This window comes from Musa acuminata, chromosome BXJ1-11 (assembly GCF_036884655.1).
Source record: "Musa acuminata AAA Group cultivar baxijiao chromosome BXJ1-11, Cavendish_Baxijiao_AAA, whole genome shotgun sequence".
Taxonomy (NCBI): domain Eukaryota; kingdom Viridiplantae; phylum Streptophyta; class Magnoliopsida; order Zingiberales; family Musaceae; genus Musa; species Musa acuminata.
This window is the reverse complement of record NC_088337.1, coordinates 26,202,066-26,229,843: the sequence shown is the minus strand read 5'-3', so window position 1 is coordinate 26,229,843 and position 27,778 is coordinate 26,202,066. Positions and strand designations below refer to the sequence as shown.

At 37.1% G+C, this 27,778-nt stretch overlaps 1 protein-coding gene across 1 annotated transcript; it reads left to right on the top strand.

Moving 5' to 3' along the window:
* The first annotated feature begins 232 nt into the window (after positions 1-232).
* Positions 233-27,746, top strand: LOC135597390 (transportin MOS14-like). Its single transcript, XM_065090283.1, has 27 exons — positions 233-548; positions 4,857-4,934; positions 5,039-5,101; positions 6,977-7,024; positions 7,100-7,246; positions 10,585-10,716; positions 11,942-11,982; positions 12,126-12,217; positions 12,906-13,033; positions 15,490-15,565; positions 15,680-15,800; positions 15,880-15,979; positions 16,135-16,216; positions 16,791-16,873; positions 18,069-18,188; positions 21,377-21,428; positions 21,544-21,699; positions 22,825-22,948; positions 23,023-23,104; positions 23,188-23,276; positions 23,354-23,428; positions 23,522-23,576; positions 26,242-26,361; positions 26,443-26,535; positions 26,646-26,791; positions 26,883-27,060; positions 27,152-27,746. The coding sequence occupies exons 1-27, from the start codon at positions 426-428 to the stop codon at positions 27,428-27,430; spliced, it is 2,883 nt and encodes a 960-aa protein (XP_064946355.1). The 5' UTR covers positions 233-425; the 3' UTR covers positions 27,431-27,746.
* The last annotated feature ends 32 nt before the right edge of the window (positions 27,747-27,778 follow it).

Sequence of the window (27,778 nt, the reverse complement as noted above, 5' to 3'; positions counted from 1 at the left end):
TATATTTTTTATGCCATTTCCTAAACAGTGTGGTCAGAGAGCACATCAACTCCGTCGTCACGGGTTAAGTTACAACTGGGTTCCGACGTTCAAATAACAAGTCACGGATTTGGTCACAACCGGCAGTCGAGGGATGCCGCGGCCGAAATCGTTGTCAAAGTCGTGGCACGAAGCAGGCCTTCGTTTAAATGGCACCGCAGCCATCTTCTTCAAACAATTCACGGAGGACACGCACAAGACGAAGCTCTCCGATCGTCCTCCGCCTCTCTTTTCCCTCGGTCCACCGCAAGACCAGAAGAAGGGGAAGGTAAAATTTAAGGAGGAGAGGGCGTCGGGAGAGACGAAATTGAGGCGAAGAAAGAGGAACGCTCGGTCCCCCAAAACCCTGCAAACCCTAACCCTTGAATCGAAGGTGAGGACGGTGGATGGAGCTCGAGAACACGGTGAAGGAGGCCTTGAACGCCCTCTACCACCACCCCGACGACGCCGTCCGCGGCCGCGCCGACCGCTGGCTCCAGGACTTCCAGCACACCATCGACGCCTGGCAGGTAACGCCACGGCCTTCCGCTTCTACTCTGGTTCTTGTTATCTCCGGAATTTCGTACCCATTTGTCAATGATCCTCCCGTTTTAGCTAGAATCTTGTCGAGGATGGTTGCCACTCGCTAATCTAATAGTGTGAAGGGTTTGGGATTACAGCACGATTATTCCAATGTTGGTATTTTCTGTGAAATCCGTGGTAGTTTAATGAGGAAATAGAACCACACAGACGCTTTGTGGTCCCTCAAGTTGGGTCTCGATTTGCATTTCCTATCATAGATTCCTCCATCCGCCATGTGTTAGTGAGCTCGCTAAAGATAACTGTTTCATTTGAGGATGTTGTCGCTTCAATTCGATTCGTATCAAAAGCCAATGCCTGTCAGAGACAGGTACATCCAGTCATGCCAAAAATTAAATAATCCACTTTTCTTATTTTTTTTCTTGTTCATTTGGTGTTTGTGTCCACAGTCAATAGGCAGGAGTTCAAGTCCTGTAAGCGTCAAGCACACATGTTATGTAATACTTGAATGGAAGGAGCAATTTAAAAAAAAAAAAAGAACTTTAATTCTTCAAAGTAAGAGTCATACATACCTTATATATATTTACATCATCTTTTAGATGTATTAATCATTTCATGTATCTAATAGCTGAAGGCACTGTAGGTCCTACTAGAAATTGCTAAATGATAATTAAACAAGGATACATTTTAAAGTTCACAGATAAAAGGGATTGCTTATACTTAAAGTCCACAAACTGTTGTAATAGCAATAGTTTGAGAAACCATTTGAAGAGGCTAATGAGAACTTTGAAGACAACAAGCAAGTCCACACATTGAATCATGTGGTTACATTGTTGCTTCATATTTCACATTTCTTGTGAGGGTTAAATGGTAGACTTCATCGATGGAAACAGGCTAATTGCTATGTTCCTAATACCAACTATATATGATTTTGAAAGCTGAAGGTTACTAAAGAATCTAATTGTTTACATATATTTGATTAGCTTGACATAAAATTAATAGAGTACAAGTTATGGCTAAATTTTTTTTGAGAAGAATGGATATTTTATTTGTGATTTCATTATTGAGGGTCCGTGTTCTGGATGCAAAATGAATGGGAACTATGATATTTCGTCTCTTTCAAATGAAAATTGGTATTCTGAAGCATTTAACAGTCTGGACTTTTCGTTTTGTTGAATATATTGTTTATCATTTGTTTTCAGTAATTAGGTTAGAGAAGCAGATTTATTGTAGAAACCACAAAGTTCTAGGAGAAGCCATCTTTGACGGAATCTTCTCATTGGAAATGTGATGTCTTCTGTGTATGAGTTTTATTTGAATATCTTGTCCGCTCTATATAGTTGTGGTTCACTGGTTTAGCTTAAAGCAGCCCATAAGAACTGAATCAAACTTCTTCTATGGTTTCTCTCTTGATCCCATATAGGAACTGCTCTCAGCAGAAACTAATGCTTTGGACTCAAGTCTTATTCAGTGCTGTATGGCTTTGGCATGAAAGTCATGGTGCAACTTGAGTTGGAAACTAAGACAAGTCTAGTTAGCATCGGAGACGTCAAAAGGTGCTCAGGTGCTTGCCAAGACAGTTGGGTGAGTTTAGGCCCAAGTGCCTTGATGTATTACGGGTGAGGTCTAGGCACCATCCACGAGCACCTTAGTTGAGGCACTAGGCATCCCAGGTGCTTGCCAAGGCTGATCTGGGCGACCCAGATCTTCAACCTGATCCAAACCCAATTCTGTTGGCCCTTTCCCCCTAGCTGATCCAAATATAATCCCCCACACCTGACACCTGCACTATGCCCTATCATCTTTATTGCTGATTCTTTTGCCACTAGTCACGTCTCTTTCTATATAATGCATCTACTCTTCTCTTCTTACATCTTCTGTTTCTCTTCCTTCCTCTTCCTCTCTCCACTGCCAGAACACGTTGCTGCCATCCTCTCTGCATTCTTTCCTCTCCTTTTGTTGTCTCATGTTAGAACAGAGAACATAGAAGGCTATACATTGCTTGAGAAGAAGAGGTAAGTATTCTTTTTTTGTGTTATCTCTTGTTTGATCTCCCCATTTTTGGGGTGTTGCGAGCCAGCACCTTTGTTCACATGATGGTTGACCATGTATGACATGGCAGCTGCCATTTAAAAGGTGGGGGTCTTATATTATCTACATATTCGTTCCAAGAATAGGGTGTTTTTTGCACAAAAGAAATTCTTGAAAGGTGCAGCATCTAGTATGGGATATAATCTTAATAAGGCAAGTGATATAGAATGTGAAAAAATTGTTTGTTTCTTTTCTTTAAGAATAAAGGAATCTATTAGGCTGACTTTTCCAGTTCCTTTTTCCACTTATCCTGTTGCTCGTTTTCTTGTCATTGCTCTTCTATTTGTTCTATTCCTTTTGTTCTGGAAAGCTTATTACTCAGTGATTTCAATAGGCGCTCGGGCGAGGCGAGGCCCGAGCGCCTTGCTTCATTTCCAGGTGGCGCGCTTCAAAGAGCCCAGGCGTCGGACGCTTCGGGTGAGCGCCCGGGTTAAACCAGGCGACCGAACTAGCGTTTTAGGTGTGGTTCGGTCTTCAGTGCTTTAGTTGGTTCAATCGAACCAACTAAAGCATCGATATTAGCCTTCCTCTTGCGACTTCCCAACCCTAACCCTGCTCGTCGCTATCGTTGCTCGTTGCTACCGTTGCCACTATCGTCGCTCGCCACTTCCGCTCCTGCTATCGCTGCTTGTCACTATCGCTGCCGCTGCCACTATCACTGCTCGTTGCTCCCGTTGCCGTTGCCGCTGCCATTGTCATCGCTCGCCGCTCCCGCTTCCGCTGTTGCTTCTCGTTGCTACCGCTGTCGCTGCCGTTGCTCTCTGCTACCTCTTCTCACATCGACTCGATAGTATACTGTTAACAGTATACTAGTAACAATATTTTTTTATTTATTAGACTAATAATATATTATTTTGATTTTAATACTGCTAATTTTTATTTATTTGAAATTATTGTTATTTTTTAAATTTTGAGATTTTTGTTAATGTGATATTGTGATTTTGTAAGTTTTTTTAAAATTTAATATCATATTTTTATTTAAATAATTATATTTATTAATTATATTATATATTTTTATATTTTAGTGTTTCGTTTCGCTCGGGCGAGCGTCTAGCGCCTCTGGCGTTTTTGGACCTTAATGCTTTTTGACGCTTAGCGCTTTTTAAATCATTGTTATTACTACTGTTTTGACTTAACGACACGTGTAACTGCTTTATTTTCTTGTTGGCAATGCTATTTGTTCCTTTAAATTTCTCCTGATTTCTTATAGCATCAGACTTATGTCTGCCAATCTGTAATCCAGGAACATTAGAATTGCAGGTTTCTGCTACATCTGCATTTAATTAAATGTATTTAAAATTTTTTGAGAGTTGATCAAATTCTTTGCTTTGAGCCCTGGGCTTTTCTATTTAAATTGGTGTTCCTATTTATACAATTTAGTAGACTCAGTTAAGAATGCAATAGGCATGGATGAGGGCCTTGGGAAATCTGTAAGTTCCACATCTTCATTTTTAAGAATGCCTGGATGCATAAGATGCAGAATTTGAACTACCCAATACATGGCAGTTCATAAGTCTTTGACACCATCCATGTGGATTGAGTGCAAGATGGGGCAATCTTTGGTGGGAGAGGCTAGGTGGGTCTCCTTTTCTGTAATTTGCTGGGTTCTACCCTATTTAACATGAAAGCTAGGCTTCATTTTCATTTTTATATATCTTCTGCTCGTTCCCAATCTTAAACAAGCAAAAGAAATGATAATGATAACTAGATTTAACACAAAGAATGTGTAGTAAAGATATCTATGTCTGTCTTTTAGGCTGAAGTTCATTAGAATGGCATGTGTTGGTCGGCAGCATATGTGCACTAACTGGTCGGTAGCACATATTTGTCCTAGGATGGTTTTAGAAAAACATATGCAAATTTTGGGAGTCTATGAGTTACTTGATACTGCAGCAAAGACTATAAATATCTTTGGGAAGAAGGGTCATATTTGTTCTATAAGATAATGGGAATCAGGGAAACATCTTGTAGATATTGTATGCAAATCTATGACCTTGTTGCAACATAGCATGTGTGCTTGACCAGAATACTTAATAAAATGAAGCCACTATAATGAAATGTGGCTAGGATAAAGCTGTTAAAAAATGACCATTATTTATTTTTTAATTACCTTTATTATCTTATAGTTTCTGATTTCATTTCAGATGTTTTAGGTTGATTTTATTTGTAGCAATACTTATTTAAGTTTTTGTGATTTTTTTTTTCAGGTCTCTGATAACTTACTTCATGATGCCAACAGCAACATGGAGACACTGATATTCTGTTCCCAGACTCTTAGAAGCAAGGTAATATTGTATGCTTTTATTCAAGAATAACTTATGGGGCTTAAAGGTGATCTACCCTTCCATTCTTGTGTTGCTAGATTGTTTACAATTCTTTCCACTGTTAGGTACAACGGGACTTTGAAGAGTTACCTTCAGAAGCCTTTCGTCCATTACGCGATTCATTATATGTGAGTTCCACATTTTAATAAATGTATGACATATTATAATGTTATTGGGCATATGCATGTGCTACCTAGTGAATTGAAGTTGCTGTGCTTGCCAGGCATTTTGGTTCACAGCTATATTTTCTAATTGTTGAGTCTTTTTGAATATGAATGCTTCAAGATTGTTGAACCTACTTCAGTTAGTTTATTAGGACCGATTTATCTTGTATACCTGTTCTCATACAATTAAATGAAGTCACTAGTTATAAGAAAAATAAAGTTGCTCTTCTATTTTGCAGTAGTAGAACTTTTGACTAAAGCAGCAATAGAATAAGAGAGAATTTAGTGTTCTGAATGTCTGTCTTTTCACATCCTATTTTTGGATTTGGTGATCTTGATTTCTTTGTCTACTATCAATGTTGACACTTAATTTTAATTACTGTCTGATGTGCATGATTATAAACCCTAAAATACTTTCTCTCAATCTACACCATCCATAAGTCCTGAATGGCTATTTATCACTAGCATCTGTGAGATTAAAAAAATAAATTCAAGCAAGGTTACACTTCATTTAAGAGGTTGGGAGGTTGCTATTATTTCACTAGTATAGTAGTACCCTAGAGCATGGTTTTGAATACAGCAGTATCCCAGCACTAATATACAGGTCTAATAGCTTACAAGTATGCCAATTGCGCTAGTTGCTGTTGAGATATTAAATAATTTTTTAACTTATTTAATGTTTGGAGTTATATTGTACATGGTTTGCTGTACCACCCGAGTCGGTATGGTACAGGCAGTATGTACTTGTCCAACTCACCATTGAGATGCGGCTTGCTCGAGTCCCTGTTGACATGCCTTGGCGTATTGTGTGTCGGTACATCGGTACAGGTCGATACGTACCATACCAACAAATCTTCAAGATGGGTCCGGTATCCGAAATGGCGAATCTTGATATTGTAGTGTACCGGTCAGTATGTACTAGTTTTGTAAGATTTTGCTACAAATATTAGTACTGCTATCTAAAACCTTGCTTTAGAACCTTCATGCCAACATATTAAGTTGTAGGTTGCACTCTGGTTTTACTAGTTCCATTGATGGAGACCAATAAATTAGTGTCACATGGATGTTTGTAAAGATTTCTGGTTTCATGAATGAAATATGCTTCCAAACAAGTAGCATTCCCTTTTGTGTTATATTTGATCTTAGTTTTCCGTAATTGAATCTCATCCAACCATGCAACCTATTTGTACAGTGTTTTTGAACTTTTGAGATATGCTGTGGGAACAACTTTATCTTTTCTTAAACTAAGATATGATTTCATGTTTGAAATGTACTTGATGGTTGCTTGTTGGTCCCCTTTCAGACTGGTAAATACAAGGCAATACAAGCTGGTACATCCAGTTTTTAAAACCTTAGTCTCAGTATGCAAAATTAGTCATTTGAGCTAATACTTCTGATATGGTCTTAAGTCTTAACACCATTGATATTTTGAACAATTTTAGTTTCATGTTGAGTGTTATATAATGAGAAAAGATCTCTTGTAATTGATATTTTATTAGCTTATACCGTGTTGTAGAGTTATTATAGTGGAAGCTGATTGTAGGGCAATAAGTATACATAATGAGCTTGTTAATTTAGTTTACTTGATGTTGACCATTGGTTGATATTGGAGAGTACTGTACTTTAAATTTGCTTTCCACATAAATCACTCAAGCGACAAGTGGGCATAAGAATCTTCACTGACTCTAAATCGATCATAGAATTTTTAATTTTTGACCTATTGCATCACTGACAAAGTGGGGTGGTCACTTTCTCACCTTTTTTTCCAAGTCATTTCGCTAGGTATTCTCTACATAGCTTTATATTTGGATTTGACTGTCTTAGAACTGGCAAATGCAGGCATTGCTTAAGAAACTTGATACGGGCCCCCCTAAAGTCAGAACTCAGGTAATTTTGTGGATATTTGTTGCCTCGGTTTTTGTCTTGTCTTTAGGTACAATATTAACTTTATCTTTATTTTAGATTTGCGTTGCTGTTGCTGCTTTGGCTGTGCATGTATCTGTCGAAGACTGGGGAGATGGTGGTATTGTAAATTGGTTAAGCAGTGAGATGAAATCTCATCCTGAGTATATGAGAAGTTTCCTAGAGTTGCTGACTGTCTTGCCTCAGGTATATCTTTTTGAAGTTTCAACCTTCTTCATATGTGCTGAAAATAACATAACAGGACATCAGGACCATAAAACTGAAAATAGAATAAAGAAAGTAGTTCTGGCAGAAGCTATGCTGCATAGTGCCTCTTTGCACACAGCTTCTTGTAGATTTGTTTGTACTGGTTATTCTGGTGACAATGTGCTATTCTCCTCTCTTTGTGCCTTGTAACCTTGGCTATCATTCTTGGAACTGAAATTAATTTGGTCATAAATTACTACCTTGTAAACCTTTTCCTGAACATTCTGGAATTTCGTAGCTTCATTTGGACACTGTTGAATTTATAAATCTTGAGATAATTACCTAAGAGTTAGATATTGCCATCTGTCATCATACGTAAATGCCTTACATGGTTAATGGAAATAGGATTTTGAATATCTATCTTAAATTGATGGCTGTAAAAATGTGAATTTTCAATTTTCTGCTTGATTATTAGTAAAATTAATCTTTTCTGGAATCAATCAGATTTATAGAGATGATAATCATTATAAATAACTTTGAGGAGCTAAGAAGTTTATATACCAAATGGGCCAACTAAATATGGTATACTTTCTTTTGGACTTTATTATGGCAAATTTCTCTGTGTGGGCATCCTTGGTTTGGCTGATATACACTCATATAGAGAGGCAAATTTTGGTAAAAGGCAGCCTAATTTAAGCTTAGTTTCACAATTCTTTTTTGTCAATCAAATGTGTAATGATAGCTGTGGTACCATAGCTTGGCAATTTGCATAGATAGATAAAATTTTGTATGCTAAGCAAATAAAGATTTATCTCCTGTCTTTGACTGGCTGTAAGGTGAGAAATTTGATCTTTTCTAGACTCTGAAAATTTGCATAAATTTTCAGTCAGGGTTAGATGGATTTGAATAAGACCTGTAAGAATAAAATTAGAATTCGAACATAGGGTCCAATATTGGTTGTCTAGACATGAGGATAAAGAAAAGAATAATATCCTGGAGGAGAAGGAAATACAGGTATAGGAAAATTGAACTTGTTTATTTTGGTTGACTTAACAAAATCATGAAGCTGTGGGGGAACTAAGTCACTAACTAGAGCATGCATTTTATTTGCCCAATTGCCTAATTTTTGACCTTCAATGTCATTACCTAAAAGGTAGAAGATTTTTTGTTCTCTTGGGAGAAAAAGAGCACTAGTTCTTTTTTCTTGTTATTCTGCATATATTTCCTTTTCAATGCCAAAAGACAGAACAAGATTTTGTCCAATTACTTTCCCAGCAATGCACAGAGCATAAATGAGAATACAGGAGTTCTACTGAAGCTCATATCTTCATGCAGTGTACAGTATAAGTCTTTTATAAACATGAAAATTTGTAGAAATTGACTAGAAATATTACCTTACCACCATGGATTGACATGGTGGAGAAAATATGAAGGTTTCATATGCTAGCTCCTGAATCCTGCTATAATTGTTGCTAGGTCTTATGCGGTTATCAATGGAAATAGATTCATTGATCATTATGATGGCCTTTGTACACTTCATTTATCAATGATATGTATTTCTAGTTTAAGCTATTTTGTTTTCAAGTGCTTTGGCATATTTAGGTTATCATAGCAGGTGATTTTCTATTTCCTTGAAAATGGTAATTGGTGGATTCATCTGGATTTGCTGTGATTTGATATGTGGTGTTAACAGGATTGGTATTGTGGGCAATCAAGAAATCTAGGATCGGGTTTGCAGGATGATTGTATAGTATCATGTATCATTGAAAACTATAATACAAAATGCAAGAATCAAAAGCATAAAAATATAATAATAATTAAAAAAGTGAAAAAGGATCTTATATATGAAAAGTTTTCATGTTCTTACATGTAACATTTATAAATTGATTGAAATATACAATTGAGAAACATATAATTTACCAAGTCTTGAACTTTCCTACTGACAAAAAGTTTTCCCTTCTCCTTTCTAATTTCTATTGATTCTCTATTTTGCCCCACTTTTTCTCCCTCTTCTCTCTATCTCTCTTTTACAATATGTATCTCTGTTGAGACCAGACAAATAAATAATGATGTTGATTAATGAGAGTGATGCTGTTATCCATGAGGAAATTTCTATTCCTGCCCCCTCTCTTTGTTCCTTTTCTTTGTTGTCTTCTTTGGCTGTTGCGGTTTTTTCTTCTTTTCTTTGTTGCTGCTGTCAACTTTACTGACTCGCCCTCTTTCACCCCTTCTGTTAGGTTTCAGCATCAGCCAAATTTGGCTGTTGTATTTATGTTTATATTTTCTACCCCCCTCTCTCTTCGTCAAATCTATTGATTCACCCTCTTTAACATTGGCATCATGTCACCATGCAGACTCACCAGGTTCTATTCAATATCACCTTTTCTGCCTTAGTTGGAACTTTCTTGTGCCCCCTGGTTGCAATTTTCTTTTGTTCTTTGTCCAAACAGGATGGTCTGAGCCGACTGGCCATGGTTATTGGCATCATGCCATTATGCAGAGTGAAGATTAATTATGTTCTAGACTTCTACATTAGCCAGGCATGTTCTTTCATATTTTGTCTAACCACACCAATTTCTAGTTTCTGGGTGTGCCCTCTCATAATCCTATCCTGTATTTAAGATAGTGCTCTCTTAAGGCAACATGTTTTTGAGCTGAAAATGTTCTACACTTAATCCTATTTTGCATTTAACATAGTGTCCTCTCATAATCCTATCTTGCATTTTTCCTAACTATGTTCTAGACTTCTACATGAGCCAGGCATGTTCTTTCGTATTTTGTCTAACTGCACCAATTTCTTTTTGTGGGTGTGCCCTCTCATAATCCTATCTTGCATTTAATATAGTGCTCTCTTAAGTCTTCAACATGTTTTTGAGCTGAAAATGTCAGGAATTAAGAAACCCACTGAACAATAAAATCCGTGTAGTATGTTGCTTTATGTAAATCTGAATATTGCAAACTAGAGTTAAGTTTTTGTTGACTTGAATATTGCAACAGAACTAGCAATTTTGAGACCATGAGCCTTCATATCACATAGGGTTGCTTCTTTGCAACTTGGATGATCAGGTTTCGAGTCATGGGAACAGCAAAAGCTGACCTTTCCTAAGCTCTGTATTAGCACGAGTTCCATGCACGCCACCCTTTTCTTAATCTAACATTCTAACAATTTTGAGCAGACAGTCCAGCACACTTGCATTGAAATAACTCTTCAACATTGTCTTTTGATTCCAGTAGTTGCTGGTTCTGCTTATCTTTAAATTGTTCGTATATGACTTCTGAGTGCTATTTCTTTCATTTACTTCCAAGAGTCTTTGATTCCTTGTATCTTTTCTCTGCAGGAAGCTCATAGCTATAAGATAGCCGCTCGTCCCGAAAGGCGGCGTCAGTTTGAGAAGGAACTTATTTCATCAGCTGAAGTTGCTCTCAGTCTCTTGACTGCTTGTTTGGGTTTTGATAATTTCAAAGAGGAGGTAGATGATGCTTAATCACAGTTGATTGTTTTTTGCAGTGCACTACAAATAGTCCGTCTTTCGTGCAGTTAAAATAGATCTTTTATAGATATTATGATTCAATCAGACAGATTATCGTTACTAGTTGATGGATTTAACTAGTTTATTCACATTCTTTTGATTTTGATTTTGTTCTTTTCTGGTTTTTGAAGAATACAGCTGGCCCAGCCAACGATTGACAGAATTTTCTTATTTGCCTTCTACCAATTGGTTTTCACTGTCCTCAATCGTGTTTAGTACTTGAATCTAGGTTCATTCACTCTAGGACCATTTTCAACTAGGCTAGTTAAGGTTGGATGTTATTTGTTGGATAAATGTTCTTAGTTATTATTAGTCATTGTTGATTCTCATTGTGGACTTTCTGATTAAATCACTTAAATAACTGTTTGTTCATAACTCTGGAAGTAAATTTAGGGTTTATAATCTCTTTAAAAGGTCTTACAGCTGTATTTTCTTGACAATGGTTGGATGGATACTTATTTCAATACGATCAACCATGAAAATTTCTCTTTAGTTTTGATGCCGAGATGGGTGTAAGCACCATAAAAAACGGTGACTTCCATTCATCAATTTCTGTCTGTTATAATCTGTACTTACTCTATTATCTTTTTTTTCCCTTTATGCATTGGTCTTCTTTCGTACTAGTTCTTGCTTGCATCATAAGTTTTGACTTTCGCTATATTTCTAATTACAGAATAATGCTTCAAGTTTCCTTCGCTTGATCTTATGCTTGTCTGACATGCTAATTTAATATCATTGATCAAATATTCATATTCATCTAGCAAAAACTTTTTGAGTTCCTTTTCTTAGTTAATGAGTTATAACAATTTGGACCTGGAGCAAAATTTTGAGCTGGTATGCACTTGATTTCTAAGTCCTTTAACATGATTTATGTTCTCTGTAGTCTGTACCCTCTCTCAGTGATTACATATTGAGCCCAATGTTCTTGTTTAAGCTTGACCCACTTGCGGTCTGTCTGAATAAAGTTCTTAGTTTTACCCTGTTTGCTTTGATGTTGTTATATACTGTTAGAGTAAAAATTATGTTGTTGCAATTACTGGAAAATGATTGTATAGAACCCGCAAAAAACTCATGAGAGCTAAATGTGGTCAGCTAGGTTATCACTGTTAAGAATGTTGACTGTGTGAATTTTATAATGGTACTACCCAACATTATTCTCTGACAGGTTCTGGAGGGTTTTGCTTCATGGCTTCGCTTGAGCCGTGGGTATGAATATTGTAATTGGAATATATGAAACTTTTCTTTTTGAAACTCTATAGGCTATTTGAAAAGAATTTGAGTTTTGTTTAATTTTGAGGAAGCCTCTATCATGCTTATTGTTTAGAAACTTCTGACATGGTCTCTTTTAGGATTCCTGCCTCGACACTTGCTTCCCATCCTCTAGTGCATGCAGCTTTATCGAGCTTAAGTTCAGAGCAACTTTTGGAGGCAGCTGTAAATGGTATGTAAAAGAACCATTTTAACATACTTATAATAAATAGATATGTAGTTGATTGATTAATCGAGATCTTTGACATGTTGACTTTATCTGTTTTCTGGAGTTTATATGTGCATAAATAACCAACCAGAAGTTGGCTCGATATAGGACTCTCATAAGTGTATGACATATATTCTTGTTAACCCATGGGACCTCTTAAAATTGAACTGAATGTGTATCTGCAGAAACGTCATCTCTTTTTCTTAAATACTGGTTTAAATGGGTTTGTATCGATATGGGATGCAGCTGGTATGGCACATACTAATTAGTAGCTCTGTATGGACTGAAACGACAATCCTTTAAATTGTAAAGTTATTTTAATGTTGCTTTGTTTTTTTATTCTACCCAGAACATGTTAGTAATAGGGAGCTAGTCTGTGAAGTTGTTCGACTTCAGTGGTTATACACATATTTAGAATTTAAAAACCACCAAATGGATGTTGTTCAACCATGTGCAACATAAAACAGTTCTGCACCTGTTGGTTTGGGGGGTTTATCTTCATGGATTAAGGTAATATTGAAAAAAAGAGGGTCCATGAAAGACTTGAATGATTGTGTTGAGAAACATGAAATCATTTAGGATGATCGTCTTGCAGTTATAGTGAACTTTGCTTTTATTGCATTCTTTTGACAATTTTATGTATCCTATGCAGTGATATCAGAATTGATACACTTCACTGTATCTGGAGGTTCCGGTGATCTGTCTGCACAAATGCCACTAATTCATGTTCTCGTGCCTCATGTAATGAGTCTGAAGGAGCAACTTGGAGATTCTTCAAAGGTATAGATGCTGCCTCCTCTTTTTGATTGTCTTAAATTTCTTTATGAAATTGGTTACTGGAACCTGTTAAATTGAAGTTGCTATATGTGAATTTTATCACTTACGTCAATATATACTTCTTATTCTTGATCTCGTTGAAAGATGTTTAGATTCTGGAATAAATATTCTTGAAAGTAATTATTAGCTTATTAAATGAGCTGTTTCTGACAGCTTTTTTTTATAGAAAGCAATCTATATATACTGATGCAAGGAACCCCACAAGGTTTATACAGCATTCTAGGCTTTCTATGAAACTTGGTATGTATCGGCATACCGATACTGGTCCAGGTCTGGAGCAGTAGGTCTGGTGCCCGAGATTGTATTCCTTGGGCTCTACTATAACCCATCACTGACAAGATGATGACATACATGTGGGTAATCTTGGGGAGGAAAGACTAATCCCATCATCTTGTGGCTATCCTCATTAGAACCAATTGGTGAGAGTGCTATTCTGCCTACCCAAATCAATCAAGTGGTAGCACTTATAGGTTGAGCAACGGGAAGGAAGTTGTGGATGTTGAAACGCCATCAACCATCGTTACAAAACAAGAGATGTCACCCATGATGACCTCCACTATGCTCAACCAAATTGCATAGGCTCTTAAAAGGGGCTGACCATACTATACTAGGAGGACCACCTTTTGCACTGACATACACATTGCAATTACCAGCGCAACAATTGCCCGTACTATTGTCCTAGCTGCAAATACATGCAATTTAGGAGTGGGTCAACATATTCTACATCTCCAATGGTGATTACTAAGCATCTGCAATGCTTCTGGTGGATGCTTACATTCTCCTGCTGCTATCAATAACACTAGCTCCTTCTTGGTGATATTAACAGCCACAATATGACTTATATTGGAGTTGCTTCTGTGCATAATTGTTGCCTTCCCAGTTGATTTGCATGAGCAGTCAACTGCTCCATTCAGTGTAATTACAATCCTTTGCCTGGTTGATAACAGTACATGCGTAAGCTTTGGCTTTATGCAGCAGATTGCCAAAATCAACTTCCCGAAGTTAAGCAATGAACCTGATTGAATGAATATTTTCTGTTGCAATTCTTTTTTTGTGACACTACACAAAAAACAGGTGTTTGCTTCTATGCATCTGGAGAATGCAGGAGTTCATTAACACTGCAACTTGGTTGGAAGATGGTGCATATGGTAACCCAGAGGGTAACGATGATATGGTATTAGGAGGTATTCAAGAAGCATGGCGATATGGTCTTTAATATTTCATAGTTCAATTGGTTGGAAGATGGGCTGGATCTGTAGCGGTCAGAAATGTTAGTTGCTTTGAGAGTTTCAAAGAACTACTTTCCTATTTGATGCCAACAGACACAAACATTGTATAATGTTGTGCGGGAAAGGTCTCAATAGAGGTGCATTGTGGGTTGGATGGCCCAGGTTTGATGTGATGTCGTGATCTTATAGAGCTGGGCATGACCATGTGCTACAATGTTGTTATGGGTCATGGTCTGCAGCATGAACCGGGTATGTGCTACGATGTTGTTTTTGGGAAATGTTAACAGGATTAGAAATTTTAATTCCCTTTTTTTTTATAGCTTTCCATTTTGTTTGTTATGAATCTGATAAGATCCAACATTTTGTCTAGTCCTTTTGTCTTGTAGGCAAATAATTTACATTACCCCACTCCTAACCAAACAATCTTTAAATAATCAGGAACATGTTTACATGACAGACCTTAATTAAATTTCTTGAGTTCACTATTGGGCTATTTTTTCTACTTCTATATTCTTTTATAGAGAGATATAGTTACATGACTGCTGGTTTGTGCTCTTTCATGGCCATCATGCCTAATCAGTTTCTCATGTACCATGTTATGAATTAGTGGAAGCCACTAATTCATGGTTGTTTAAAAAACTTGAAGGGCAAGGTTTGAAATTAGTTTGTTCATCTCATTGCATAAGCCTATAGGAGTAAAATACCTACTCTAAATGAACTAGGACCCAATATTGGTGCACTGTGTTCTTTTTCTTGTTTGTTTGTAGGGGTCCACACTTTATGTGGCCCAAATTGCAATATGAACAATATTGCATAGAAAGTGGGATATAGTTAACATGAGAACGCTGAAATTTTACCATCATGCACTTATGGTAATTTAAAAGAAAAAATTGAATTGAACAAAGTAACTACACTAAAATATATGAAAGGGCATGCTCCAACCTTTACAACATGAAAGGAACTGGATTCAAAGCCTATTCTGAGTTTGCAGGTTGATGCTAATGAAACAGATGTAAACAGTAAAGATAAAGATCTAGTCCTTAGTAACTATTGACTTTGTTCCTCTTGGTATCATGTTTTCTTCAGAATTTTATGCATTTTGTTTTCTTGATGTTCAAGATACTACACAATCTTGGCTACCTCTTTGATCTTGTCAAAATTAATGGTCAGGATGAAGAAGATGTGAAGGCCATTGCTCGCTTGTTTGCAGACATGGGGGATTCCTATGTAGAGTTGATTGCAACTGGTACAATTGCAATTTGTTGAATTTTTTTATTATGTTCAACTCAGTAATTTCTTGTTGGAACTTGGAAGTTTTGGTTGTTTCTTCCATCCGCTTGACACTGATATTTTTTTGCAGGTTCTGATGATTCAATGCTTATCATACAAGCACTGCTTGAAGTTGCTTCACACCCTGAATATGACATTTCATCAATGACATATAACTTCTGGCACAACCTCCAGACTATCTTGACCAGAAGGTAACTGTATATAATAGTCACTTAAATCTGGTATTTCTGTTTAATCAGGAAATAGTTGCATAAACTATAAACATTCCAGGGAATCATACTTGACATATGGATCTGAGGGTTCAATCGAGGCAGAAAGGAATAGGAGGTTACATGTTTTCCGTGCACCATTTGAGATGCTGGTTTCTCTTGTATGTACAGCTGAATTATATCAAGTGCTATATAGATGTTATTGGATAATTCTTAACAACTAATGAACTATACCTTCATTCGGTTTCAGCTTGATTTCTTTGTTTCACTTTTCCTGATAATTCTGCTTACTCGACTCTAAAACATTTTTTGCCAGGTAAGTTTTCGAGTTGAATATCCAAAAGACTATGAGGAACTGTCAGAAGAGGACCATAAGGATTTTAAGCATACTAGATATGGTAAAAATGGACTTCTTTTTTAAAGCTCTCTTTTTAGTTCTTGTTTTACTTGTTTGAATATATGAATACTCTCTATTGTGCAGCATTTTGTTTAGATCAGTGTCTGCCATACCGAATCGTACCGCCCGGTACGGGCGGTACATACCGGTCCAACAGGCCAACGGTACGCGGACCGCCCGGTACCGGTCCGCACTGTAGTAGTGCTACAGTGCTCGGTACACCTGGGTGTACCGCTCGGTACACCGTACCGTACCGGTACCGAGCCCAGGTCGAAATACCGGTACGGTACGGTATTGCGAACCTTGGTTTAGATGTCTGATGATCATTTTTGTTGTCACTTCTAGACCCACTAACAACAGTTTTATGTATGTTTAGTTGTGTCAGAAGTGCATATTAATCTAATAAAATGCATATTGGTATAATATAGTGAACTAGTTAGGTTTGTTGTTGTCAAAAATACAATTAGTCTTTTCATTGTGGAAGTCAATATATTTCTTTAGGCATGGTTTCTTGCTAATTATGCCTGTCATCCAGCACTTTTGTGAAGTAATGAATTTTCTTTTCTTTTTGGTAGCTGTTAATGATGTATTAATTGATGCGACAACCATTCTAGGCGGTGAACAAACACTTAAGATTCTCTCCATGAAGCTATTTCAGGTGAGACTTCTTTGTTTCTAAATGACTATTTATGTTTTTTAGATGTTTATTTTATAGTGATTGTTTACTCTTATTTTTTATAGTGAATGTTTACTCTTTATTTTTAGGGAGGGGGAGGGAGAGAGAGAGAGGGAGATTTCTGTTAAAACACATTTTATTATAAGACTCAAGGCAAGAGTAGTAGACAAAAGATACCAAAGAATGCATTATTTAGTTTAAGTGAATAATGGTCAACATTGAGAATTGCTTCTAGAGTGTGCTGTTATAAACTTATATATCATAAGTTTATGGAAAATTTTATGAAAAATGTAATTGATGTGGATACTGGTCTTTACTATTAGCTTATACAATTGTTTTCATTGGGTGATTTTAGTTATTTGCATCAACTAATTACATGGGGCAACAAGATCCTTTTTCAGTCAAAGCTTTGGCTGTTATTCCACTGCTGTGTAGAGCAGGTATCACCAGCAAGTTGAAATCAAAGAAAACTTTTCCTGCTTAAGTTCTTAACATCCTAATCAGCATCTGGTGGGGTTGAGTGGCATCTTTGGTCACAATGCTTGGTGCTCTTTTACTTCTGTTGTTACATCTGGTGAGGTATATTGGGGGTGTGCTGGGGGTGCCACAGGTCCCAGACATTGGTGAACTAAGTTATGTTGCTGATTGGATATGGTGATTTTGGTTATATGCAAGAGCATTGTCTTGCTGCCGCAATTCCCTATGCTGGTTGGAGCACTTTGCTAAACCCTGTGGTGCATATATTGATGGCAGCACAAAATTGACGAGTGAAAGAAAATGAGTAGGGAAGGCAGTGGATTGATTTGACAAGGGTGATAGAATGCTCCATGTTGGTTACAGGACATTGGCATTGTCGTGTGTATGATGTGTGTCATGGTTATGACATGATTACAAAAGGAAGAGAGTGGGATAGAATAGAAAAGGGTTATTTCCTTATGGTCTGCAGGTTGACAAAGGATGGCTTAAAATTGGGTATGCCAAGTCATTACCTAGATACGAGGGCATTGATGTTGATATCCAATTGGCTTGCGTGTGTCTCATGCTGCACAGCTCAGGACACATGGTAAAGGCAATTCATAATCTGTGTCAAAATCAATTCTATTATAGTGTTTGGTGCTGATTGATTTTTTTTTGTTGACTTAAGCCTTTAATCCAACTTTTTTCTGTCACATCATAGGCTGTTGGAAATCACAGACATGGAGAGAGCTTCAAATGGCAGCCTGTTGAGGCTGCACTATTCTGTATACAAGCAGTGGCTAAGACTGTTTCAACTCAAGAAGCAGAAGTATTGCCCCAGGTAGATTTATCAATTTGGGTCATATCTGAATCATTGTTGCTAAACAATTCTAGTTTTAATACGTTGTCAGTTCACAAGAACAGTCCATTAAGTAAAAGGCACCAGATTTGTCTACACGAGAGCCATTTTCTTTTGTATTGGTGTCTACTTCTGCTAATTTAAACAAACTGATAAGCTGAATTTCTCTAGTTGTTTGTTCCTTTTCTTAATTAGCAAGTTCGATAAACATTTTAGTTCTTTTCCTTGATGCATGGTATTGATTTTCTACTTGATATTGGGACTGGTGGGAATCAATTATCCAGCAATGCACCATCATGTCCTAAATTTCTTCAGGGACTGAGTCCCTTGGACTACAGGGATAGTTGCATGCATCTTGTGGAGTCAAATGATCTAGTCTCTGTAGAGTATATAACTTTATTGTTCAGTCAGTCTAAAATGGCTGCAGTTTTGGTGATCTCCAGGATGTAAATAGAATTTCTGAAGAAATTCTGTTATTTGTTGTACTTAATAATCTTTAAATGTTATGGACTCTGGGATATCGGATGCTTCTATTGGTGAGAAATCTAAAATTGTGTAAGTGGATTGTGCAGTGGGGATCTCGATAAAAATTTTCTGGAAGCTAACGAGTTTTGGGTGGCTTAAAAAAAATTGTCATACTGCTGTATATAAGGATCCAAATGGTGGTCCAATTCCAATTTCATAACCTATTGGAGTGGAGTGGTACCTGTATACCGGGATGGTTTTACCAACATATACCATCTTGCATCACTGAATAAATTAAGAAAATAGAAATAAATTGTATGTATGTACCAGTTTCAAGCTATACTCTTCAATACTGTCATTCAGTTGGACTGGTAAATATCAATCGGTAAATATTGGTCCAGCAGTATTCAAATTCTTTGTTGTTTATACATTTGTGTGGTGTATATGCTTGTAATTATTAATGAGAAGTTTCTCTCACAGTATGCGCCAAACAGACCCTGATCTTTAATAATTGCTAAACATATCCTCTTTTGGATCCTTAAAATAGTGATGATTTGATCCAACAATCAAGCACTATTTCTTTCATCATCATGTGTCAGTCAACTCTAATCTGATTATCTGAGGCATTGTCTTTTTAAACTCGTATCTGCACTATGGCAGTCAAAATATGATGTTGGGAATAGGAAATAAGGATGTAATGCATGAACTATCATGGATAGTTCGGTAAATGTTGCAGCTATGGTTATTTAAAGTTAAAAAAATTGAAGATTTTTGTTCCATGGGTTCCACCTACTCTTAGTAGAAGTTTCTGAAGTTCAGGTCAGTTTTTATTTTAAATATTAATGGATGGCTGTTACCTCACCATGATCTGAACCCAGCACTTGGGCACCATCTTGACATGGATTAGAACTTGGTTGCTTTTTTTAGAAGAAAGGGAGAAACTAACCATTAGGTCATGTCTTGGTGCACCTTTGGTTTTATAGTTGCACAATGTCTGAAGTTCAATCTCATATCTGTGTCATCACTATGATCTTAATAATGTGATATCTATGCAGTATTACAAAGTTCTTGAACTTGGTGAGATATTGATCACCCCTTGAATAGTTGATAGTTACAGAATAGTCATTTTAAAGGTTGTTTTACAGAATTAACTAATGTGACAACTTGGTTCCTTGTGATTTAGCAAACTGAGTCAGGCTCGATATTCCTGTAACAAGGAGGAGATATGCCATAATGTCCCAACTATTTGGGGTCAGAAGCTACATGGATCTTTTGCCACTATTGAGCTCTGCACAAAGAAATCTCCTTAGTTAAATTAAGAGCATCCTGTAGCAAGGAGACTATGGTTTTAAAATTAAGGTGTTCCTTATGTTTAATATTTAGTGATTTGAAGAACTTTTATTGCCTAAAGAGTTTACTGTGTTAGTTCTCATTAAATGAATAAAGTGACTTCTTCCCTAGAGTTGTTTGCTTGCTGTAGTTGCTTCTAGTGTTACTTTGGCATTTCAGTTTGGTTTAATTTACATTTATTTGTGCAGATAAGATTAGCCCTTGGCAAATTGATCTCAGGTTCTGTTTGTTCCTTTGGTGTAGTATAGTTGTCACATTTAATAAACTTCATTCTATAAAAGGGTGGTTCAAGCAGTAAGAAATTCTTGCTCAATTAGGCATTTTGTGGACTTTGGGGCTGAAATGATAATTCCAAAAGTTCCAAAACAACTTCATACCATTATTCTCACCGAGGAAGCTCCAGTGACTCTTGAACTTTTTGGTTATGATGGGGTCTATGTTGAATTAAGCATCTTAACTTGAGTTACTCCCTAGGGCCTAGAAAAGCTTGGGGCTACTTAGATATGTTTGCTTAGCTAAATTTTTTATGCACATATGAGTTTGCCTTTTAGTTTATAGAAGTACACAATGCATACATGTAAAATAGAAAGAAATTGTCCAGTGTACATGGTTATAACCAGGGTCTGCCGTACCGCCCGGTACGGGCGGTACATACCGGTCCGACAGGTTTTCGGTACGCGGACCGACTGTTACCTGTCCGAGGCACTGTAGCAATGTAGCACTGTACTGTAGCACCGTAGCAGTGCTACAGTACTCGATACACCAAGGTGTACCGCTCGGTATACCGTACCGTACCGGTACCGAGCCCAGGTCGAAATACCGGTATGGTACGGTATTGCGAACCTTGGTTATAACTATTACTTCCACATCGTTGCACTGTGTTGTATTTGTGAGTTCAATTGATGTAACAAACTACTAGATATCATTAGGATTTGGTGAAATGGAAATGTTCATGTTCATTTGTTTGAAGTAAAGATGTAGTAGGTTTCTGAAAAGAGCATGGGATCGATAAGAACTGTAAACAATAGTAACTCAAAAGAATGGGATGATTCTCATTAAGTTTGTAGCTTGTGGCCTAGAGCTATCATGTAGGCTTTGTCCACTGCTTGAGCATTAGGGTTGATCGATCACTTGTTGTATAGGATATTTGACAACCAAGCCCTGTTGTGTAAAAATATAATTTGCCGCTTCTGTGCTTATATAATTGATAGCCCGGGGGAAGTGTACTCTGTACTGTAATATCATTTTATTTATAATTAGATATCCAGTAGAAGTATTTGCCATTAGTTTACAAGTAATAATTTATGGGGTTTTTGATGGAATGTGCTTGCTTAGATCTTATATGTATTCTGCAGATTATGGCGTTACTTCCAAAACTTCCTTATGAACCTTACTTGTTACAAACAGGTACTTTTCAACATTGTTGTACACATTCATTAATGTTCTCAGGTAAAACTTGTTTCATACGTGTGCAAGACTACGAGTATCAGTAATTGAGCTCAAGTTTTTTGAAATTCCCCAGTTTGTTCTACCATTGGAGCATATTCAAAATGGATTGATGCTGCTCCGGTTGAACTTTCAATCTTGCCACCACTAGTTGATATTCTTACCAAGAGCATGAGTGCATCAGAAGACTCTGCAGCAGCTGCTGCAGTTGCATTTAAGTATATATGTGAAGGTACATAGCTATAACTGCACAAGTTCTTGGCTACTCTTTTGACGTTGATTTTGAATGCTACTGATGAAGGTTACAATCTTATCAGTTCACTGAAATATTATGAAGGTTCCAACTATTCATAGAATTTTCTTAGTATTATTGTCCATCCTCAAAAAAAAAAAAAATCTTAGGTCCTATTTTGCACAACATAGCCTGTGCTCATCAAATTTTGATGCTGTTGTTAAAGACCGATATATTTTTGTTGACCTGATTATTAGATTGACTTGTTTTAAGTTACCATGATAGCATTTGAAGTCTCACTTTATGTAACCTACCAGGCTGGATTTAAGCAAACAAGCCATAGCCTTTCCCATACCTAAATTGGTGCTACATTTTAAAATGGTCCAATAATGTGTTTCTTTTCAATCATATTGCTCAAGTTTAGTCCCATCCTCCTCTTATCTATTGGGGTCTTGGCTTTGAGTAGGGATGTCAGTTATACCTGTGGGGACCCACCCCTGAATGGCTGGGGATAGAGGGCATTTTATATTACTCGTGCAAATACGGAGTGGGGACGAGTATAGCACTCTCCACTTCGTACCCGTACCCAGCCCATTAATACATGGGCTGAGATGCTAGGCCCAAACACTAGGCGGGCCAGACTTTTATTATTCAAAGTAGATTGGGTGAACCTTGATTGAATCAATTATGATTCAATCAAGAACCATTTGGCTCAATGGAATCAAATGAAAGATTTCATCGTTCAACGGTAACAACTCCTCTCCGTGGTCCTATGCACTGCACACACCCAATCCCGTGTTGCGGTGGCTGTTTTTCTTAATTGATTGAATTAATTAGGAGGATACGGAGAACTTGCGGGTTCCTTGCCCCTAATGGGGATTCCCAATATCCACCCTCGCCCTGCCTAAATAGGGAATGGGGTAGGGATGGGGGATGAGACGGGCATGGGGATGCAGGAAGCATTCCCTGCCCTGCCCCTCCCCGCACTGTTGACTTCCCTAGCCTCTTGAGTGCTATACTTGTTTATGATAAATTGAATGTTCTTTTATGTTTCTCTATTTGTTCTGAATGATGATTCCTTATTTTATTCCTTTAATGCTGGTTTGACTGCTTTCTCTTGTTTAGATTGCAGCAGGAAATTTCTTGGAGCACTGGATGGTCTTTTCCATATTTATCATATAGCCATTAGTGGAGAAGGGGGATATAAAGTGTCTTCTGATGATTCAATGCATTTGGTTGAAGCATTGAGGTTGTTCTGTTTTCAATAGTGTAGTCATCATTGTAGTTCAGGATTCTGTTGGTGCTTACGAAAATATATTGCAGTGTGGTCATCAAGGAACTTCCACCTGAGCATGCCAAGAAGGCTTTGGAGCTAGTTTGCCTGCCAATTGTTACTCCATTACAAGTAAGCACTGACTTTATAATGTGTTGACAAGTATTTGAAACATTTCACTTTTCTAATCCATTTGCTTTTCTGAAAAAAATCAGGAGTTTACGAATCAAGGTGGAGGATCTATACAGGAAACACCTGCAAGTCAGCTGACGATTCATATTGACCGTCTTGCATGCATTTTCAGGTAGTGGTTAAATTTTTTTTAAATTGATGGTCATATAGTTTTGGAGGTTGATTATATAACTGCAAGTGCACTTTCAGGAATGTTAGTCTTCCAGAAATTGTAGCAGAAGCAGTCAACAGGTTCTGGCCAATTTTCAAAACTATCTTTGATCAGTAAGGATCAGATACCCTCCTGAGGCTATAATACTTATGATCTATACGTGTACCATATCTGTAGAAATCAATTCTCATCTTTTTCTGATGTAGTCGTGGCTGGGACATGCGAACAATGGAGTCTCTATGCCGTGCCTGTAAATATGCTGTAAGTATGTTGTATATTTTTTTATTATGGGAAAGGTCCTTCAAGTTGGTTTCTGAAGCAGCCATTCATTAGTATGATTGGATTGTCTGGCAACATATTGGAAGGTCACTATCTACTAGTATAGTATTATAGTGACATTGCACCGATGCATAGATTTTTAAGCCTGTTGCTACTGGCATACATCTGTTTGGCATCTCAAATTGACCTAAACTAAGTAGTCCATTTGCTTTTGTTGTCAGGCTATGATGATCAATAATTGGACTTTGGAGACATCATTACCCTTTCTACTAGTTTAGTTTGTTCTGTTAGGCTATAGGGACCAATATAGATGATTGCAATCTCATGGCCGGTTGGTGAGGTCACTGTTGTTTGATGTATGTTCCTTCTCCCTCCTTGCTGTAGGCTGTTAACTATTGGAGGAAATTGGTGGATGGTTGACAGCTATATTTATATTCATATAACTAAAAACATCATTGCATTGCCATAACCACATGATTGTCATATATGGCTAGAGTGATCGTGCTATAAATCAAGATTGGTCTTGTACTGTTTCACATTTGGTTTGCAAGATTCCATATGAATCATGTGATTATTCAATATTTTTTAGATACTCAGGGATGTGGTGAATTAAGCAAAACTAACATCGGCCAACTTGTAGTTGCTCATATTGCTCATGGATTATAGTGAACATATTGACATGATCAAGTTATGGGTCCTGGTATGTTGTTTATCACTGGTGATTCTTATGAGCATGTACTATGGTGATGATAGTGTATGCATTAACTCTAAGCATAATGATTGTGATTGAACACTTAAATTTGTACTCTAAAGATGGTGAGTTAATAGGGTAGGTTAGTATGGCACTTTTAAACTGTATAACTTTTGTTGCCATGGTTTACATAATTTGTGCTTATAATATTAAATTACAGAGAAATTTCATGCGTATTCCTCGAGAAGTGAGAAATAACAGAGATCCCTTTGGATCTTGATTTCACATTAATATTCTTTTTAAGCTCCACAACTAACAATTTTACCCTACAGTTTGGCTCTATTTGTGAATTCTTCTCACACCATTGTTAAATGGTTTAGGTTAAGGCAACCTTATTAAATTCTTAGAAAACAAAACACCCTAGCCCATTCCATGACACTTTTTCCATCTCTCTCCTCATTATCCTTCTCCCTCCTGGGTCCTAAACCCAACTTGTGAATTGTTCCCTCTCCCCTAGCTCCCTGCCCAAATTCATTCTAATCTTTTCATACCTCCATCTTCTCCTCTAACCCGTTCTTTTCCCTCCCACCCAGTCTCTGACCTGAAGTGACTCTTCCATCTCCTCTTCGTCCTCATAACTCAATTCATTTTCCTACCACCCAAGTTACTGTTGCCCACATGCACCTACCTTTATGCACCGCGACAGGTGTTGAGGAAGATCTGAAAGATTGATAAGAGTTGTTAGCTGATCGAATATAGTTCTAATATTGCTTTATAATAGTTATCTGCAATCTGGAATATTCTAGGCTGTAGTAAGGGTTCAGTACATGGAATGCCAACGAACTTGGTTCTTGGTTGATTGGCAACAAGTTTTGGCTATGATATCCTCTTTTCTTCATGTTGATAAACATGAAGGAGACGAAGTTGTTAGCTGATTGAATATAGTTCTAATATTGCTTTATTATAGTTATCTGCAATCTGGAATATTCTAGGCTGTAGTAAGGGTTCAGTACATGGTATGCCAACGATCTTGGTTCTTGGTTGTGGTATAGAATTAGTTGGTTCATTATATTTCATATTGAATTACAGTAATAGCAGATCACAAATTATGAATTTATTGGTTTGTTTTATTGTTTAGTGCTTTTGTTATTTAGCTTTTCCTAAAGGACTTTATAGTAGGAATGTATATGAATATTATTTGATTACATTTTTAAAATTGAATAATGTTGATAATTTAGAATCTTGAATTTGACTTTTCAGAGTTCGTACTACAGCAATCCAGTTTGTAATGTTACTACATGGGACCGTATCTGTGTTTGACTTTGTAATATTAAAAACTGAGACAAGCATTTTTGTCTAAAGAAATGAAGGCCTGCAGACTTGGACATTGAATCAATACTCTCTTTTCCGTCTGCCTGTTTCTGTTTGAAGTTCAATTAGTAAAGTGATATTTTGTTTTCTAAATTGGTTGACCTGTTGGTATCTATTTATATTAAATAAATTGGTTGGATGTTGGTTTATCTTTTCCATGTCGATAATACTTTAATTAGATATGGGTTGAGCAATATGGCCCAATTGGAACCCTTCCACTCAAACCTTCGCCTATACGTGCATTAAGAATGGCTCTAATTTTGCTGTTGTATGAATTTAACATTGCATGCATTTTCCATTTACCATTTACTAATCTTTTATTCTCTTAAAAGCTTGCTGATTCCACATCTGTTTTTGAATTATTTAGCTGTTGTATGAATTTAAACGTTGCATGAATTTTCCATTTACCATTTACTAATATTTTATTCTCTTAAAATCTTGCTGATTCCACATCTGTTTTTGAATTATTTAATTTGCTTTACTTCTATATTTTTGTTTGTCTGCCTATGGATCAACTGCATATTAATATTCTTTGTAATTTACATCGTGTTAGAGTTAGTAATTGCGACTTTTACTGATTTAAAGGTGAGAACCTGTGGAAGATTCATGGGAGTTACCATAGGCTCAATGCTCGAGGAGATTCAAGTCTTGTATCTGCAGCATAATCAACCTTGCTTCCTTTATCTGTCAAGTGAAGTTATAAAGGTATGGTATTTGTGCATGTCAGTACTACCTTTTAATATCATTTTTCATGTTATTATTATTGATGGATTTCCTGAATGGCAGATGTTTGGATCAGATCCCTCTTGTGCCGACTACCTTAGAAATTTGATCGAGTCACTTTTCAGTCATACAACAAAGCTTCTTACAACTATTCAAGTACTAAATTTTCTTGATTCCCTTGTGTTACATACTCTTGCAAGGTGACATGTTTTTATACCTCTAATTAATATAACCACTAAGATTTCCCTTGCTTCCTTGTAATGCAGGATTTTACTGCGAGACCAGACATAGCGGATGACTGTTTTCTGTTGGCTTCAAGATGCATTCGCTATTGCCCTGATTTGTTTGTGCTCTCTTCTATATTTCCATATCTAATTGACTGCTCGATGGTTGGGATTACTATACAGCACAGGTATCATGTGCATCCACATTTATTAGTGGACTTTTTTGTTTTGTTGGAGAGACCAATCTTCCTATTAACTTCTGTTTTGTCTCTTTTTCAGAGATGCTTGCAAGTCCTTATTGAACTTTCTATCTGATGTCTTTGACCTTGCAAATTCTTCGGCTGGAGAAAAGTACCAGTCCATAATAAATGGTACAATAATTCCTCGTGGTGCTACTCTTACCCGAATTTTGATTGCATCTCTAACCGGAGCACTTCCGTCTTCTCGATTAGAGGAGGTATATAGCACCACATGATTCTTTTGGAATGAAAATTTTTAATAGCAATTTTGCTAAATATGCTATTCTTCGGTGTATGTTGTTGCCACAGGTGACATACGTCCTGTTGTCGCTAACCAGGACATATGGTGTCAGGGTTTTGGTGTGGGCAAAGGAGAGTATCTCACTTATACCACACACTGCTCTCACGGAGGCTGAATCTTCTACCTTCCTTAAAGCTCTCTCTGATGCTGCATCGGGATCAGAGAGTTCTGCCCTCACAGAAACACTCGAGGAGCTTTCGGATGTTTGCCGACGCAGTAGGACGGTTCAAGATGTAGTTCAGGGAGCTCTGAGGCCCCTCGACTTGAAGTTTACAGCTGTATCTTAGATTTTTGGAAGAGAGGCTGATTCAGAATCCGGTGTGTTATTCTTCGACTGATCCAAACCTCGAGGAATAAGGTAATCTTTGCTCCTTTGGGCTTGTGTGATTGTGGTGATAGAATTTTGACTTTGTTGTGTTGAGTATGAACAAGCAAGATTTTCTCATTATTCAAATTGCTACGACAACTAAGAGTTATCTCCTTATGTTTTAATTTTTCAAGGAGTAGCTCATTTAGCTATAGCTGGTCGTGCAGTTCTTGTATACCTGAATGTATTCCGTGTATATGTCCCTATTTATTGTCCTTGGGTCTTATTTTCTTTCACGGTGAGGAAATAGCTGATGCCTTTTACCAGT